Genomic DNA, 19,101 nt, shown 5'->3' with positions numbered 1-19,101 from the left:
ACATGGAGAATGAAATTGAGTACACCCTCAACAAGTTTTCAGTTGACACCAGGCTGAGTGGTGCAGCTGACATGTAAGTGGGAAGCAATGCCATCCACAGGGACCTAGACACACTTGACAAGTTTACTCATGAGAAAATCCTGAAATTCAGCAAGGCCAAGTGCAAGGTGCTACACCTAGGTAATGGAAAGCCCCACTCTCCATATAAATTTGGGGATGAATAGATTGTGAGACTGCCTGCTGAGAGGGACTCGTAATGGTGTACTCCAAAAGACAAAGATCTGGCTATCAGCTGGCAGTGTGCATTTGCAGCCCAGAAAGCGAACATCATCCATTGCATGAGAAGAAGAGAGACCAGCAGGTCGAGGAAGGTGATTCCTTTATTTGTCTCTTTCCTAGAGAGTCCCCACCAGCAGTGCTGCATCCAGTTCTAGGATCCCCAATGCAGAAAAAAGACATAGAGCTGTTAGGGTGGCTAAAGAGGAAGGCCATGAAAATGATCAGAGAGCTGGAAGATTTCCCGTGCAAAGAAAAGCTGAGAGAGTTGAGGTTGTTTAACCTAGAGAAGGTGCCAGGGAGGCCTTATTGCTGCCTTATTGCTGCCTTTTCATACAATCACAGAATGGCTTGGTTTGGAAGGGGTCTCATCTAGTTCCAATCCCCCTGCAATAGGAAAGGATGCTACCCACTAGATCAGGTTGTCCAGGGCCTCATCTAACCTCGTCTTGAACACCTCTACGAACAAGGCATCCACAAGCTCTCTGGGCAACCTGTTCCAGTGCCTCACCACCCTCTGAGTGGAGAATTTCCTCCTAACCTCTAATCTAAATTTCCCCTCTTTTAGTTTGAAGCCATTCCCCTTTGTCCTGTCATTATCCAATTGAGCAAAGTGTTGTTCCCCATCTTTTTTATAAGTCCCTTTCAAGTACAGAAAGCTGCAATGAGTTCCCCCCAGAGCCTTATGAGGGTCCGTAGTGACAAGACAAAGCATCATGCTTTTGAGCTGTAAAAGCTGATTTAGATTGGATATAAGGAGATACTTTTACAGTGAGAGTAGTTAGACATTAGAACATTTCCCAGAGAAGCTGTGGATTCCCCATCACAGGAAGTGTTCAAAGTCAGGTTGGAAGGGCCTTTGAACAACGTGATGTAGTGACAGATGCCCCTGCCCATGACAGAAGAATTGGATTGGATGATCTTAGAGTCCTGTTCCAGCACAAATCTTTCCAAGATTCTTTCATTCTTTAATTCTATTATTCCATGATCTAGTCATCGCTTGGAGTTTCAGGGAGTCCAAAGTTTCCGTTTCTGTATGTAGACTAGAAGTATATTTATGAAACTCCTAAACTTTATTTTTACATTATCTTTCATGTCTACAGACTAGGGAAAACAAAAAACAAACAAACAAAAAAAATGGTTATAAGTTGTGGGAGATGAGCTTCATTGGGTACATCATGGAACTAGCAAACACTTAAGAGAGTGTGCTTTATTGATTATTAAGCTTTAGCATACTTTATTTTAGTTTGCTTGCAATTAAGAATCATCCTTCTCTACCTGTGTGCAGCCTGTTCTCTAAGGAAAGCAGGAGGGAGTTGGGACAAAGGAGCTACAACGTGCAACTGCAGACTTGAGTGGAGAAGTCTGATGTCAGGAGAAGTGATGCAAGTCCTAGGGGATCAATGAGAGAAATGGTGCGAGACTGGGAGGAGAGGAGCAAGGTTGTCTGTACAATGTCAAACTTCTCCTACCTGTCCGGACCTCTTTCAGAGACTCTGTGTCTTAAGAAAGGCTTTCTGTGTCTTAATAAGCCCCAAGGTGTAGTTGCAGACAAGTTTATCAACATCAGCTCCTGAGAGGAGACTGATGAAATCTCTCAGAAAGCCAAAGTCAGAAGCCAAACCCAAAGTCCTTCAAAGCATTGATTGGTCCTGCTGAGGGCCATTACTGACAAAGCCCCATGGACTCCTTAGGGCAGGTAATTGGAGGCCATGATTACAGGTAGGCCAAGGCTCTGTGCAGGTGGCTGTGAGGCTGAGAAAATGCTGGCTTTCTTTCATCAAGCAGAAAGGCCAAGCTTTGCTTGAAGCTCTGGGCAGAGAGGTTCTGTCCTTCATGTGGGGCTCTGGGCTCTTCCTCAGGCAGTGGCATGTGGGTTATGCAGTGCCAAGTGAAAGACAGTGGTGTGACATCCCCTGGCCTCTGTCCTGAGTTGCAAAGAGATGAGGCCCCAGTTGTATCATCTCGTTAAAAAACAATGTCTCCTCCTAGGCCTTGGTGGCAGGGAGACCTGCCATAGCCCAGGGAACAAGACCTTGGCTTTCTTGGCTATGTCTAGCCTTGCTAGTGCCCTTGTCCATTGCCACCACTGGCTGTCCTGTGTTGTCCCACACCTTTCCATTTTACCATGCAAGCTACAAACATCCATCTTGCTTTCCTACCTGGCACTCACATGGGAATTGCTGTGCCTTTATTGATGTCTATATCCTCTCCAGCTGTGCCCTGAAACACAAACCCATGGACTGATTATAGATTCCTTCCAGGTGTCCTCTGACACAATATTGCACACCCCTTCCACTCGCTTATCTTCCCTCTCACATCCACCCCCCATCACCGAAGCTTCACTTTGAGTCAGGTTTCCTCTCACATGCTGTTTCCCATGAGCAAGGAAAGTTCCAACATCTCAGAAACCACCTTCACACAGGCATCCACACCCATCAGCCTTTCTGGGGCCTGCCAGCTGACTAGACAGAAGGAACATCACCATGATCTTCCAGGCCATGCGTCCTTCCTGCTGGCCTTTCAGCTCCTCAGAAAGACACAACTAAGCCACATGCCTGCTGCTCCCCAGTCAGGCACTCAGGCACAAGAGACTTGACAACCCACAGTCAACGCCACTATTTCATGGGCCTTTCAGGTACTTGGGCAGAGGGCATCACACAAGCACCATGCCAGCCAGGTGCCTTCTGCTGGCCTGTGAGAGATGCTGGTAAATATGAGCCTAAAAGCCCATCTGCCAGCCAGGAGTCAAGGGCTGACCTGGCAGCTACTTCAGAAAAATGGGATCTCCCACTCCCATGCACCTTCTCATGGCCTTTCAGCTTCTCTGGTGGACAGGATAGACCTATGTGCAAGGTCTATTAGGTACAAGGGCAGGAGTGACTTTGAAATAGATTTACACTCTTTGCATGTCAGTGGCTCCCCAGTTCCTTATGACAGCTAACATGACACCCCCATAGAGCAGCCATGTGCCTGGAGGTGGCCTATCAGGTCCTGAGGCAGAAGTGCCCCGACACCCACCTGCACAGCCATGGGCCTCCTGCTGCCTTCTGAGGTCCTGAGGCACAGCTGACCTCAGCAGAGCATCCCCACCCATCTCCTCCTTGAGTCCTATGACCTGACCAGATCCATGTCACCTCACCTGCCTCGTCCAAGACCAAGTGATTGCTGCAGGACATCCTAAGCCCTTCCCAGCCTCATGGGGCCAAAACCCACCACTTACATGATAGGAGTGTAGGAATGAGAGATTTGAGGATTAGTTGTTCAAGTTCGAGTTTAGGGATTAGATCTTGCCTTCCAGGTTTAGGCACTGGGTAGAGTCTTAGAGAGAGAGTTGGGTGTTCTGCTTTGGGTACCCAGCCAGGGTTTAGGGTAGCATCTAAATTTTTGGTTAGGAATGTATTAAATGCTTTTTTATGGCATGGGGGTTGTTGTTAAGGCTGGCAATTTAATGCTAGGGATTAAGGTATATGGATTAGCGAGAGCGATAGGTTAAAAATAATAGAAACAGGTGATGTGGATGGGGCTGGACTTCAAAGTAGGATTTGAGGCTGGAGATTAGAGAAGTGGATTCCTTCAATCCACTTTTCAGGTTCCTGGTTAGAAATATAGCCAGGACATAACATGAATATTTTCCCGGTGAGTGTTGCAGAAGCATCAGCCTTACCTGAACCCTTCTCACCTCTTCAAAATCTTTCCTTCTGTTAGCCAAGACTCTCTTCTCTTCCCCAGGTCACCCATGTTTATTCTTCTGGCTTTCCCCTGACCTCCCCAAATGTGTCACCCTGTCAGGTGACCTCGCAGCCAGCATCCACAGGGCCACAAGGAGCTGTTGTGCTCTGGAGGCATCCTCTTTCCCCCCTCTCCCCCCCACCCCCCACCCCCCATCTCCAATTAGCACCAGGTGCAGGGGATGCCCTGCACAATCCCTCAGGTACTCTGCCTGCCAACCAGCTCCTGCTTCAGAAGGCCTCCCACATGTCCAGACTCATTCTTCCTCATGCACCCTTTAGCAGCTCCAGGGCATCCTGAAGAAAATGGCCACTCTGGTGTGGAAAAATTATTAAAGAACTGAATATATATTTTCGGAACAAGTTGAGAACTCTACAGAGAAGTTGTTGCTGTGAAAGTCATAATGCCTAGCATTCCTTTATTCAGGTGTTTTCCCAGGGGACCATACCGCCATGACAAGTCCATCTCTTTGCAATATCCATGACAGCAGCTTTGGGAGAAGAGCTGAGCCTTCAGGCACTGCCCTCAGCACATCCCCTTTTATGCTGGAGATGCTGGTACAGAGCCAGCTGTGTTAGAGAAGTGCCCCTGGCCTGTCCCTGCCTGTGGACACAGGACTGCCCCACAGCAGCACGGTGAGCAAGTGACAAGAGCAATCAGTCCTCACAGCAACACAAGGGCTCTGAAGGAGAGCGTGGGAGGTGAAAGAGGGTGACTTAGGAAAGACCAGGCTGTTTGTCTCCCTGGCAGTGCTGCTGTGCCAGGAATCTTTTTCCCTCCACCTCTGCACACAGACAAGTCCCCCTGCAGCTCCACCACAGGTCTCCAAGAAAGGATCCCAGGCAAACTCGTCACTGCAGGAGCCATCCTTTTATATGTCCTTTAAATGAACCTTGTTTACACCAAGTCTCAGAGTCACATGAAACATTAGATAGAGAAATCGAAGGGGAAGAAACAGGATTTTTTCATAGACAAAATATATCACAATTTAAGTAAAGCAAAAAGAAAATGAAAATACACACGAAATACGCCTTCGCCTTTAATAAGTTATTTTATGAGTGATATGCAGAAGACAGGCAGTTTACTGCTTCTGAAAAACATCCCATCATCACTTTCCACACTGCATCCTTCAGCTCCTGGTTCCTCATGCTGTAGATGAGGGGGTTCACTGTTGGAGGCATCACCGAGTACAGAACTGCCAGCAAAAGATTCAGGGATGAGGAGGACATGGAGGGGGGCTTCAGGTAGGAAAATATTGCAGTGGTGATGAACAGGGAGACAACGGCCAGGTGAGGGAGGCACGTGGAAAAGGCTTTGTGCCGGCCCTGCTCCGAGGGGATCCTCAGCACTGCCCTGAAGATCTGCACGTAAGAAAGCACAAGGAAAACAAAACATGCAAATAATAAACAGGCACTAACCACAACAAGACCAACTTCTCTGAGGAAGGTATCTGAGCAGGAGAGCTTGAGGATCTGGGGAATTTCACAGAAGAACTGGTCCAGGACATTGCCTTGGCAGAGGGGAAGTGAAAAGGTACTGGCAGTGTGCAGCACAGCATAGGGAAAAGTACTGCCCCAGGCAGCTGCTGCCATGTTGACACAAGTTCTGCTGTCCATTATTGTCCCATAGTGCAGGGGTTTGCAGATGGCAATGTAGCGGTCATAGGCCATGATGATGAGAAGAAAAAACTCTGCTGTGAGAAAGACAACAAACATGAAGACCTGGGTAGCACAACCTGCATAGGAAATGGCCCTGGTGTCCCAGAGAAAATTGGCCATGGCTTTGGGGACAGTGGTGGTAATACTGCCCAGGTCGAGGAGGGCGAGGTTGAGGAGGAAGAAGTACATGGGGGTGTGGAGGTGGTGGTCGCAGGCTACGGCTGTGAGGATGAGGCCGTTGCCCAGGAGGGCAGCCAGGTAGATGCCCAGGAAGAGCCCGAAGTGCAGGAGCTGCAGCTCGCGCATGTCTGCGAATGGCAGGAGGAGGAACTCGTTGGGGAAGCTGCTGTTGGACATTTGCTGCCTCTGGGTATGCTTGGCTGTCCATGGAAGAATTTAAAGAGACAAGTTAGATAGTGTTTTCTGAGTAAAACCTAAACCAGATTTCACTGAAACATCCTCAACAAGACACACTGTCTCTTCCAGGGAAGAATACATGCTCCTGCCTGGAGCTCTTGTCTTGGTTTCCTAAGAGTGCCACAGAGACGAGATTAATCGACCTCATTCTCTGGAAAGGTCAGTACTGCCCTTTATGTACATGGTAAAGGTCAACAGGACTGATCCATTTTCCTTGTTCTTCCTGTCCTCCATGGTAGCAAAATGGAAGCAGGTACTCCAGAGAGTGCTTTTCATTCAGGTACTGTAGGCGTTGGTCTTCCCTCTCAAGAGGGTCTTCTTCAAGTTGGTCTTCTCCCTCAATGTTGTCCTCAGGGTGCTGTGGAGCTGTGAGCAGCCTGCCCCAGGCACCAGCCTCTGGGCATCACCAGGACCCTGCCCTGCCCTGACTGGGGGGCTCCTTCCACCCACAGCTTCTCCCCACAGCACCCAGGGCAGCTCCCCAGGCTTTCTGAGTGTTGAGCCTGGCAGGCAGCAGAGGCCCTGCCCCAGCACACAGCCCCTGGGGCACAGCAGGGACCCTGCTCTGCACCACAGCCCTGGCCACCCCTGCCTGCACCCTGGCTGCACAGCCTACAGCCAGACCCACAAGAAGAAACCCTCATGTCCTGTCCCTCTGACAGCTTTGGCGGGTAATCCCTGCTCTGGAGGTTTTTACTCCCCTCTTATACAAAGAAACTCTGAGGGTTCTTCTGAAAAATCCCCATAGGCTGCAGGATTTGTCAGCAAATATGGAGATGGCAACAGGAACAACAGCTATGCTGCCCTGCAGCCAGAGACTTACCCTGTTCAGGGCTGGGAAGATTTCTCCCGCAGTGAGCTCTCAGCAGCCCCCCTCCACACTGCCTTTAACATCTCCCTCCCTTCTCTCAGCCGCCCTTGTCCCCTGCAGGCAGTGCCCCCAGCCCTGCTGCGCTGTGCAGAGGAGCTGCTCGTGGGCAGAGCTGTCTCTCTGCAGTGCTGTCCGCTTGCCAGGAGCTCCCCTTGGGCCCAGGAGCCCTGTCCAGCTCAGCAGCACAGGGAGCTCTTGACAAGTCCCTGGGCCTCCAGGGGAATCAACTTTGAAACAGACTGAAGTAATCATTTATGTTTCTTCACTCCACTGGAGAGGGACCACTGCCCTTCCTCATTTCAGAAGAGGTATGATGTCCAAGGATCACCTTTCCATGTCCTGGTTTCAGGCAGAACACACACCCAAGGATCTCCCTCCCCCTGCTGAGGGAAGGGTTTCAGCTGAGTCAAACCAGGCATCTCATACTTTATTTGTAGTCCAGAGGCTAGAAGGGGGCTTAGCTGTCTCTCCCATGCTTCACAGAAGCCCACAGGAGTTGGGATTCCTCTTGCTTTGGTTCAGGTGGGCACAAATCAGGCAGCTGTATGTCAGCTGCTTGTCTCAGCTCCCAGCACATTGAATGGACGCAGAGGCCAGGAGGGAGCTGTTCAGATGCAGACACCAGGTGACATTGGAGATGCCAGACTGACATTTGAGTGAAATTTGACATGCCGAATTCCTCTGGGCCATAAACAGAGACTTTATTGATGCATGTCCAATATAATATAACTGTAGCCATTGTTCAATAGCAAAGAAATAAAAGGCAAGCTATGACCTGGTTGCCATCACCGAAACATGGTGGGACCACTCCCATGACTGGAGTGCTGCAATGACTGGCTGTAGGCTCTTCAGAAGAGACAGGCAGCACAGAACAGGTGGTGGTGTGGCTGTCTATATTAGAGAGTGTATTGATGTTGTAGAACTCGAGTCTGGGAATGATAATGTTGAGTCCTTATGGGTTTGGGTCATTGGGAAGGCCAAGAAGGAATGCCTTATCTTATCGATAGACCACCACACCAGGATGAAGAGACAAATGAGGCGTTCTACAAGCAGCTGGCAGAAGTTGCACAATTGCCAGAACTTGTTCTCGTGGGGCACCTCAACTTCCCAGGTATCTGCTGGAAATACAGTACAGCCCAGAAGAAGCAGTCTAGGAGGTTCCTGGAGAGCGTGGAAGATAGCTTCCTGACAAAGCTGGTTAGTGAACCTACCGGGACGGTGCCCAGCTAGACTTTCTGTTCACAAACAGGGAAGGACTGGTGGGAGATGTGGTGGTCGGGAGCTGTCTTGGGCAGAGTGACCCTGAAATGGTAGAGTTCTCTATTCTTGGAGAAGTCAGGAGGGGGATCAGTAAAACTGCTGTCTTGGACTTCTGGAGGGCAGACTTTGAGCTGTTCAGGACACTGGTTGGCACCTTGGGAGGCAGTTCTGAAGGACAGAGTAGTCCAGCAAGGCTGGGCACTCTTGAAGAAGGAAACCTTAATGGCTCAGTCTGTCAAACCTTAATGGAGCAGTCTGTCTCCACGTTCCCAAAGACAACCCGGCGTGGATATACACATAACCACAAAAAGGAGTACTAAGGAGAATCTCCATCCTTGACTGGATGCGAGGGGAAACTTAGTGTCCAGAGATGAGGAGAAGGCTGAGGTGCTTAATGTCTTCTTTGCCTCAGTTTTTAGGAGAAAGAGCAGTTGTTCTCTGGCTACCCAGCCCCCTGAGCTGGTGGAAGGGGATGGGGAGCAGGATGTGGCCCTCATAATCCAAGAGGAAATGTTTGGCGACCTTCTAAAGCACTTAGATGTATGCAAATCAGTGGGGATGGATGGAAACCACCAAAGGGTACTGAGAGGACTGGCAGAAGAGCTGACGAAGCCATTTTCTGTCATTTATCCGCAGTCCTGGCTATCAGGGGAGGTCCCAGTCGACTGGCAGCTAGCAAATGTGATGCCAATCTACAAGAAGGGCCTGAGGGTGGACCTGGGAAATGATAGGCCTGTTAGTTTGACTGCAGTACCAGGGAAGCTTATTGAACAGGTTATCTGGAGTGTCATCACGCGTTGGGTTAGAAACTGGCTGGGTAGCTGGGCCCAAAGTGTTGTGAATGGAGGACTCCACTAGTGACCAGCAGTTGGAGGCCGGTCATAAGTGGAGTCCCCAAGGGCTCAGTATTAGGGCCAGTTCTTTTTAATATCTTTATCGATGACCTGGATGAAGGGATCGAGTGCACCCTCAGTAAGCTTGCAGACGACACCAAGTTAGGTGCGTGTGTCGATCTGCTCGAGGGCAGGAAGGCTCTGCAGGAGGATCTGCATAGGCTGGAGCGATGGGCTGAGGCCAACTGTATGAAGTTCAACAAGGCCAAGTGCCGGGTCCTGCAGCTGGGGTGCAACAACCCCAAGCAGTGCTACAGGCTGGGAGATGAGTGGTTGGAAAGCTGCCTGGCAGAGAAGGACCTGGGAGTATTGGTTGATAGCCAGCTGAATATGAGCCAGCAGTGTGCTCAGGTGGCCAAGAAGGCCAACAGCATCCTGGCTTGTATCAGAAACATTGTGGCCAGCAGGTCTAGGGAGGTGATTGTCCCCCTGTACTCAGCTCTGGTGAGGCTGTCCCTCGAGTACTGTGTTCAGTTTTGGGCCCCTCACTACAAGAAGGACATCGAGGTGCTGGAGCATGTCCAGAGAAGGGCAATGAAGCTGTTGAGGGGTCTGGAGAACAAGTCTTACGAGGAGTGGCTGGGGGAGCTGTTATTGTTCAGCCTGGAAAAGAGAAGGCTCAGGGGAGATCTTATTGCACTCTACAGATATCTTAAAGGAGGATGTAGTGAGGTGGGGGTTGGTCTGTTCTCCCACATGCCTGGTGACAGGATGAGGGGCAATGGGCGAAATTTGTGCCAGGGGAGTTTTAGGTTGGATTTTAGGAAGAACTTCTTTACTGAAAGTGTTGTTAGGCATTGGAATGGGCTGCCCAGGGAAGTGGTTGAGTCACCATCCCTGGAGGTATTTAAAAGACGTTCAGATACAGAGCTTAGTGATACAGTTTAGTGTAGGACTTGTTAGTGTTAGGACATAGGTTGGACTAGGTGATCTTGGAGGTGTCTTCCAACCTAGAGGATTCTGTGAGTCTGTGGTAATGTCAGTTATTACAGGAATGGTCAATATTCTGTTTGTGTGTGTATGTTTATTTCAACTTTTTTTTTTTTTTTAATTTGGCTCATTTTGCACATTAAAATTGTATTATTCATCCCATTTCCATTTCAGTATCTACTTGTTGAGCATATTTCAAAGTCTCTGCACTCAACGAGCCAGGCTCTCTGTGAATATAAACAAAAGAAAGGAGCCTGCACTGCCTTCTTTGTCTGATGTCCTTCCTCTGAGACATGGCCTGGATCTGCAGGGGCAGTGCCCGTGTGCAGGGGTGCTGAGGAAAAGAGCCCCATCCCAGTAGCACGGCCAGGGAGCACCAGCACCTGGTGCCTGCAGAGCTGCTCTCTTGCCACTGCCGCCCTCTCCTGCTGAGCCCTGCTGGTGGGGTCAGGCCCGGCTGCTCCTGTAGCTTGGTGCCAGTGCTGCTGTGGGGCTGTGCTGGGACTGCAGGCAGGGACAGGCAGTGGGCATGGCAGTGGCACAGCTGGCCTCCACTTGCTGCAGGGCTTCCCTCCTAAGAGGGGATCTCCTCCGGGCACTGCCTGAAGGCTGAGGCCTTCCTGCAAAGTTGCTGTCAAGAACAAGTCCAAGGAAGAGACTCCAAAGAGGCTCTGTGCTTTCCTGCTTTCCAGATGGGCTCAGTGTGGTGAGAACAGAGTCCCAGCATGGAGTTTAGGGATCTGGGGCTGGTTCACAAGTTCCCTGTTAGTTGCTAGTGGCCATACACTCGGGCTTCACAGAACATGAAGGCGCTGATCGCAGAGGAATATGTTGTCCTTATTTTTATCTATCTATCTATCTATTTATTTATTTATTTATTTTTTCCTGGAGGGATCCAGGAGCTTCCAGGAGAGCCCAGGTGATTTGCAGGGGCAATATAAGCCTGGGAGACAACCGCAGAGCATGAGCCTGTCCAAGGTGGACTGACCAGAGCTCAAGTGCTCAATCTGGTGTGAGCAGGCAGAGGAGAGCTCTGCAGCCCCAGGGCACGCAGCAGCCCCAGCAAAGGAGTCTGGCGAGTGATTCCTTGCAGCCGTGGGGCAATGGCAGTGACCCCATAAGCTGGGTCTGCCTCCCAGCCTGACCAGCACGGCCCTGCAGAGTGCCCCTGTGGCCCGGGCACCACAGCCCCCTCGCTCTGCAGAGCAGCACTGCCAGCTGGGGCTGGGGCTGGGGCTGGGAGAGCGCTTCCCTTGAATGTCTTCTAGGCCAGCTTCAGGCACATGGCTTCTGGATGTGAGCGTGATCTTCACTGTGCACAAGGAGCTGAGAGACCACAAACAGGCACGGGGCTGGAACATTGCCTGCAAGGTCCCTCCTGCCCTAGCAGCTCACAGGAGTGACACAGAACTGGCTGCTGTGCGTCAGAGAGGCGTCAGAGAGGGAGTCCAGCAGCAGTGCCATGGGCTTGAAGGATCACAACCAGCTCACTTCTACCTGGGCAGATTCTGGCCCAAGAAGGGGGTGTTTTGTAGATATGGTATTAGGAGGGCAGTGGTGCCTCAGAAGCTCTAAGTCCAGGAGGAAGCGAATGGCTGTTAAAAAGCCTGTGAGTTGACTTCTTTCTGAAGTAGCTGACAGGTCATCCCTTGACTTCTGGCTGGGATCTGTGCCTTTAGGCTCACATCTGCTGGTCTCCATGACAGGCCAGCAGATGCACCTGCTTTGCACATAGTTTGTGAGATCCTCTCTCCCTAAGTACCTGGTAGGCCCCATTGAGGAAGAGGTCTTGAAGAGGTGTTGTCATGTCAGAGGTTTCAGCTTTTGCCTCATTCATCCTTCAGGGCTGCTTTCAGTTTTCTACACAGAGGGGGCCACTGCCTCCCAGATGCCCGGGGGAACACAAAGCCTTCATGAGGCCATGGAAAAAGTTACCCTGAGTCCACAGGAGCCATTCTGGAACCAAAACATGTAGGCAGGAAGCGCACTTTTGTGGTGTTGCAGAGCTGCTGGGCACATTGTGCAGGGTGCTCCGACAGCCTTTGTGTCCTTCTCCATGCTGGCTTAGGAGCTGCTTCTTTCTCAGGAACAGAGGAGCCAACAGAGGTGAGACACATACTCTGAGTTCATGAAAGCCATCAGAAAGCTGCCCCTAAGAAGATGAGTGATATCGGGAGGGCAGGAGGAGCCTGGCCAGGAGAGATGTGAGATTTAAGGGAGGAAAGAGGAGCTTGGAGAGCAGAAGCTAACGATTTTGGAGAGGTAAGAACATTCAGGTAATGTTGATCCCACCATAAAGCTGACTTAAAGCAGCCACATGGGGCCCTTACCCTATTTTAACCTGTTACGTTAATACCTAAATCTAAATGCCACTCCACACCCTGACAGGAATCCACTGCTCTAACTTTTGACCACAATATCCCTTGAAGCCAAAATTAGTCCACAACACCTCTCCGTTACGTTTACTCTCTTGCTCAACCTGATCCCTGCCCTTAACACTAGCATTGAAATGCTCTATTTAACCCTAGTCTTCCAGCAGACCTAAACAAAAACTCAAACAAAGAGCTTGACCATACCCTAACCACAGACCTGACACCCCAAGCAGAACACCAAAACCTCCCACGAAACATCTACTTAATCTCTCACCCAGAAAGGTTCGCATAGTCCCTAATGCCATACACGAACAACTATCATCCAAAGCCTGTCTTCCTGTGCATTAACCTTCTCACCTTTAACCCTTTTCCTGACCCTTAACTTTAGGTTCCTGTTCCCTTGGGGGAGGGCAGGAACCGTGAGATTGCGGTGCAGTCACATGGCATTCAAAGATGAATGTGAAGGGCCATGGAGCTGAGCAGCTTGCAGGTCACAAGGAGGAGATGGGTGGGAATGCTCTGATGAGCTCAGCTCTACCTCAGGATCTCCTGCCCCAGCAGGACGAATGCGACTGTGGAAGGGACTGTGAGGTCACCTCTGTCTCTGCAGTTGATAGGGCAGGAGCAGGAACGTGTCACTGAAAGGGACTGTGAGGTCACTTCTGTCTGAAGTAGCTGACAGGTCACACTTCTACCTAGGATCTGTACTTTTCAGCTGAAATCTGCCAGTGGCCCTGCTAGGCCAGCAGAAGGCACCTGGTTGGCATGCTGACTGTGGGATCCCCTCTGCCTACATGCCCAGGAGGACCCATACAGAAAGAAGGCCTGAATATGGGTTGTCCTGTCCCTTCTGCTTGAGTACATGACCGGACAGCAGCTGGCGCAAGGCTTGGTTGTGTCTACACAAGAAGCTGCAAGACCAGAAGCAGGACCATGGTTTAGAAGATGCTGGTGAGGTGACTTCTGTCTGGTTGGCTGACAGGCCACTAGAAGGCCGATGGGTTGGGATGCCTATTTCAGGAGTGGTTTCCACCCTGATGGAGCTCTCTTTGGTAGTAGGAAAGAGCAGGAGAGAAAAAACTGCCAGAAAGTGCACCTTGGAAGGTTGGCGCTGGCCATGAAGAGGAAGAAATGTCCCTCAAAGGGTTTTGCTGTGGTACTAGAGATCACTCAAAGAGTGTCTATGATCAGACCATGGCTTTGTGTTTCAAGGAACAGCTGGTGAGGGTTGACGAGACATTGGTGAAGCGACGGAAATGCCGGGATGAGAGCAAGGTGGTGAACAGAGATGGGTGTCTGCAGCCTTCAAGGAAATAGGGCAAAGTGTGGGGCAGCATAGGGAAGTCTGGAGAGGACAAAGAGGTGGGTGCTGGCAAGAAGAGAAGGCCCCAACAGCCCTGACATTTTTGTCCCCTTGGATAGAGCTTCTGAGGAGATGAGATATAGTCATTGCAAGGGGGCTCATTGCTTTCCTGAGACCCTGTGCAGAGGCAGGGAGGTGTCATGTCATTGTTCTTCTTGTGGCAGCTCACTGCCCACCGGCTCCCACAGACCCCCAGGAAGAGCCCTGAGCCAGACGTGGGGGTGCAGGATCTTCCCTCCCAGTGGCTGGAGTCAGGACCTGGCCCTTTTACTTCACCACAACAAACCCAGAGTTTTCTCAGCACAGTGCTTTGCCTATCTGTAAGCATGGCCTCCAATTATCTGCCCTAACAAGTCCCTGAGGAGAATCTCTTGGTAACGGCCCTCAGTGGGGCCCATTAATACTCCAAGTCACTTCAACTTTTCCTTCTGACTTTACTTTCTCAAGCAATTGCATCATTCTCCTCTCAGTACCTGAGGTTCACAGGCTGAGCACCAAAATCCACCATGGAATTCATTAAAATGCAGAAACACCTAAGGAAACATGTCTTCCATAGTTTTATTCAGGTCTTCAGGACTTGGACAGCTAATTGGAGAGCTTTCATGGTGTAGTTAAGGAGGAGGATTTCAAAAAGCACCTAATAAAAATCTTTTCTCGTTTTAAAAGCTGAATTTTGTTGCATTTCAGCTTTGAGCATCTTTCTTCAATTAATATTAATCCAGGGCTTCTCCTATGGAGATGTCCATAGGGAGGAAAAGCAGACTCTTGAGGTCTGACAGTGCATGGACAACCTTGCTCCTCACCACCCCAACCCTGACATTTCTCTCATTGGCCACCTGGCACTCGCATCACTTTTCCTTACACCAGACTTCTGCACTGAAGTCTGCAGCTGGATGTTACAGCCCCTTTGCACCAGCTCCCACCTGCTTTCCTCAGAGACCTGGCTGCACACAGGCACAGAAGGGTTTTCCTTATTTTAAAACAAACAACAGGAAAACATGCAGCAATTTTCCAAACAGCAAACAAGGTCCTCATCTTGAATGTCTCCAGTGAGGTTTACCTTCCCAAAAGGATGACTGTAAATTTAGTATTTTATACTGATTGATAGGAAATTATAAGTATTAAGATAAGTATTATTCCGTATGATCCTAATTCAAGGAGAAATGATGAGGAGCTTGCTACAGAAACAATTAGGCAGACTGCTAAATGATGGGCAAGCTTGAACTCAATGAAGCTCAAAGCAGCAACTGGGTCAGTGAGAGCGGTCTGAATGATCAGAGTAAGGGGAGGGCAACGCAGGAGAACCATGGGAAGTGCATAGGTCCAGACAGGCAGCTGGAAAGAGGACATTCAACAGGGATTGTTTATTCAAGATGAGTGGAAGTACCTGGAAGATGAGGGAGTACACCATGATGGACAAAGCGATGACAATGCAAGTACAGGTGACCATCAGTATTTCTACTCCTGTGATGAATATAGATCCTGAAAATTCACCTGAAGAAGGATGTAGATCACTGGTGAAGAACTGTCTTTTTGTGCCATCACCAATGCGGATTACAAAAACACTTCCACACATAACGGTAATACGTCCCACCCCATCTTTGTCATCCTGTGGGGCAGGGGAGAAGGAGCTGACAGCCAAGGGACACATTTGGGTGTGGAAGGTGGGGCCCAGCAGAGACAAGAAGTCAAGGCAGTGGGGTGGCAGAGGCCAGGAGAAGCAGCCCAAGGGGTGGTGCTGCTTGTGAGCACACATTTGTGCCAGCAGCCTGAGTGGGCAGCAGCAGTCCGGAGGCGAGGGGAGGCCAGGAAGCACATGCCAAGAGCACTCCTGCCAGCAGAGACAAGGCTGGGGCTGAGGGCAAGGGGAGAGGCAGGCCCAGGGCAGGGGGCTGCAAAGGCGCTGCTGAGCTCCCTGCCCCTGCAGCAGCCTCACTGGCCCTCAGCAGATGTGCTGATCAGCACGCACTGGGAGGTCCTGGCGTGCATCAGAGAGCAGAAAGGAGGGTGCTAGAGAGGACTGGGGTGAGGTGGGTGGCAGAGCCCCATGCAGGGGCTGGCTGGGGGTCCCCTCTGCTGCAGCCACAGAGCATGGCAGGAGGAGGGCAGGCAGGGCTCGTGGCCACGGGGCAGAGCCTGGCCCTGGACACTCCATGACCGCCTTGCAGGTCCTGGCAGGCTGCGGTGAGGGGACGAATGCCCTGGGCCCCCTTCCTGCTCTGCCCAGGCCAGCAAGGGCCCAGAGCGGCCTCCTCTCCCCTGCCCCTGCAGCTCTGCGCTCCCTTCCCCAGCCCTGGCTCTGCAGCACCAAGCCCTGCTGGGAGCCCTCCCCTGCATGTTCCCACCGCTCCCTGACGCTGCTGTTGCCCTCTGCCAGGCACTGCCCAGCCCAGCCCAACCCCTGCCCACCTCTCCCCACCTCCCGGACCTCTCCCCAACACAGCCCAGCCCAGCCCAGCAGCCCAGGCTGGGCTGGCCCCAGAGCAGTGCCCACCGCAGGCTGCTGCAGGGCTCTGGGCATGGCCACCACAGCCCCAGCCCCTCGCAAGGCACCGCAGCTGCTGGGACAAAGGTGGCTCTGGGCCTCCCCAGCAGCCCCCAGACTGGGGCTAGCCATACCACAGGAAATGGAGGTCAGTGAAGCTGCAGACTGCCCCACCGAGTAGTGAGAGGCAGCCCCAAAGGCCACCTTCTTCTAATGTGGCAGCTGGGCTCTTGGCCCTGAGCCCCTCCTCCATGCTGGAGTTGCTCCCCCTGCTGCAGAGGAGATGGGAAGAGACAGGCCCTGAGACCAGTGAATCTCTCATGGCTTCTTTATTGACTTTCTCTGCACAGGAAGATTGGTTCTTAAAGTACCACAGACGACTGGGTCAAAACAAAAATCAACAGGTAGAAGGATAAGAAGAAACTTCTTTAAATAAAAATAATACTGTCACATGTTTGAAAAAGTAATAATAAAGACAATTTCAAAATATTTTCCTAACATTTTGTGAGAAGCCCTGTTACTACTGTTAACATGATGGGCATATTACTGATGCTGAAGAAGCATGTATGCAAACAGTTTCCTTACTGCATTCTTCAGTTCCTGGTTCCTCATGCTATAGATGAGGGGGTTCACTGCTGGAGGCATCACCGAGTACAGAAATGACACCAGCAGGTCCATGGATGGGGAGGAGATAGAGGGTGGCTTCAGGTAGGCAAACAAGCCAGTGCTCACAAAGAGGGAGACCACGGCCAGGTGAGGGAGGCACATGGAAAAGGCTTTGTGCCGGCCCTGCTCAGAGGGCATCCTCAGCATGGCCTTGAAGATTTGCACATAGGACACCACAATGAAAACAAAACAACCAAATGTTAAAGAAAGACTAAAGACGAGTAGTCCAACTTCCCTGAGGTAGGCATGTGAACAAGTGAGCTTGAGGATCTGGGGGATTTCACAGAAGAACTGGTCCACTGCATTGCCTTGGCAGAGGGGCAGGGAAAATGTATTGGCCATGTGCAGGACAGCATCAAGAAAGCCACTGCCCCAGGCAGCTGCTGCCATCTGGGCACAAGCTCTGCTGCCCAGGAGGCTCCCGTAGTGCAGGGGTTTGCAGATGGCAACGTAGCGGTCGTAGGCCATGACAGTGAGGAGGGAATACTCTGCTCCAAGCAAGAAGAATAAAAAGAAGACCTGGGCAGCACATCCTTCATAGGAGATGGCCCTGTTGTCCCAGAGGGAATTGGCCATGGCTTTGGGGACAGTGGTGGTAATAGTGCCCAGGTCGAGGAGGGTGAGGTTGAGGAGGAAGAAGTACATGGGGGTGTGGAGGTGGTGGTCACAGGCTACGGCTGTGAGGATGAGGCCGTTGCCCAGGAAGGCAGCCATATAGATGCCCAGGAAGAGCCCGAAGTGCAGGAGCTGCAGCTCACGGGTGTCTGCGAATGGCAGGAGGAGGAACTCGCTCACTGAGCTGATGTTGGGCATGGGGTCCTTCCCAGCGAGGAAAAAACATTAATAAAGTCAACATACCTGGGAAAAAAAAAAGAAAAAAAAAAAAAAAAAGCTTTAATAAACAAGAAGACATACCTGAGAAAAATTTTCCATTTCTCTATAACTCCCCTGAAAAAAATTTTCCCCTTTCAGGCAGATTTTTAGCAGGTTGCTTTCATGTGCTCTGCTTGATGCTGCCTGAGGGTGTCCCTGGGAGCAGGGATTCTGCTGTGGGCAATGCAGGAATCAGTCTTGCCCCACAGCCAGAGGTAAAGAGGAACATAGGGTAATCTCAGATTCAATCACCTGATAATAAAGAACTTTTCCATATTGTTACTCATAATTCACCCAACTGCACGGCAGGGCTGTGAGGATTTATTTTTTTGTTTTCTGTCTAGCTGCCCACCCCATCCTGAGGACTTTTTCTAAGGCATAAATCCTGGGCATTTCAAGTGAATCCTTGTGGATCCTCAGACAAAAGGGGATGGAGCCTTCAATGCAGCATCCCTCAGAGAGAACAGGCAAAGCTGGTCTCATTTGACCTGTGCTGGCAACACTTTGTGGTGCAGGACAATTGCACTCAGAGGTTCATAGAGGCACAGAATCATAGAATATCCTGACATGGAAAGGACCCACAAGGATAACCAAATCTCAGCCCTGAATCGGTACATGAACACCCAAAAACTGGTCCATATGCCTGAGGGGGTTGTCCAAATGTTTGTTGAATTCTGGCAGCCTCAGTGCTGTGACCACTTCCCTGTGGTGCCTGTTCCAGTGCCTACAAAACCATGACAGTGCTGGGAGTAAAGGAATCCAGGTTCAAAGGGCACATCTCCAGACCCCGCACCTTGTCCCTGTACCCCCCTACCAGCCAAGCACACCGAGGGCTCACTCCATGTGCATCTGAAAGCCCCATCCCCTGCCAGCCTGGAAACAAGAACAGCAGCAGCACGGCCAGGTGGAGAAGCCAGGAGGAATGCCAGCGTGCTGCTGCCACAGAAGGCAAGGCCAAAATGGGACAGACACTCAGCAGACCCTCCTCTGCTGCAGCTCTGCCTGCAGAGGAGGCAGCTCCTGCTGGGGACACCGGGGGCTTGAGGGCAGAGGCTCTGCTGGTGGGAGAGGAGATCAAGGGGTGTCCCAGGGAAGATGCCTGCCCTGCAGGGGATGGCAGGGAGGTGCCTGAGCCCTCCCTTGCACAGCATTTCTGGCAGTAGCTCCCTCTCACCACCTGCTTATGTCCCTGCTGCATGCCCATGTCCCTGCTGGGAGCTGGTTCTGTGTCCCCATTTCTTCTCTCTGTCCATACTCACAGACCCCATCCCTTCCTCCCCTCCACTGCAGGGATCTGAAAGCTAC

At 51.1% G+C, this 19,101-nt stretch overlaps 1 protein-coding gene across 1 annotated transcript; it reads right to left on the bottom strand.

The window, feature by feature from the left end:
- Positions 1-5,060: 5,060 nt before the first annotated feature.
- On the bottom strand, positions 5,061-17,736 carry LOC310887720 (uncharacterized protein; the record flags this gene model as incomplete). Its single annotated transcript, XM_083813895.1, has 3 exons — positions 5,061-6,046; positions 16,432-16,529; positions 16,805-17,736. The coding sequence occupies 3 exons, from the start codon at positions 17,734-17,736 to the stop codon at positions 5,061-5,063; spliced, it is 2,016 nt and encodes a 671-aa protein (XP_083670021.1).
- Positions 17,737-19,101: the final 1,365 nt, after the last annotated feature.

This window comes from Anser anser (assembly GCF_964211835.1).
Source record: "Anser anser genome assembly, chromosome: 29".
Lineage (NCBI taxonomy): Eukaryota > Metazoa > Chordata > Aves > Anseriformes > Anatidae > Anser > Anser anser.
Note: the sequence above shows the minus strand (reverse complement) of the source record. Positions and strands in the feature narration are given on the sequence as shown.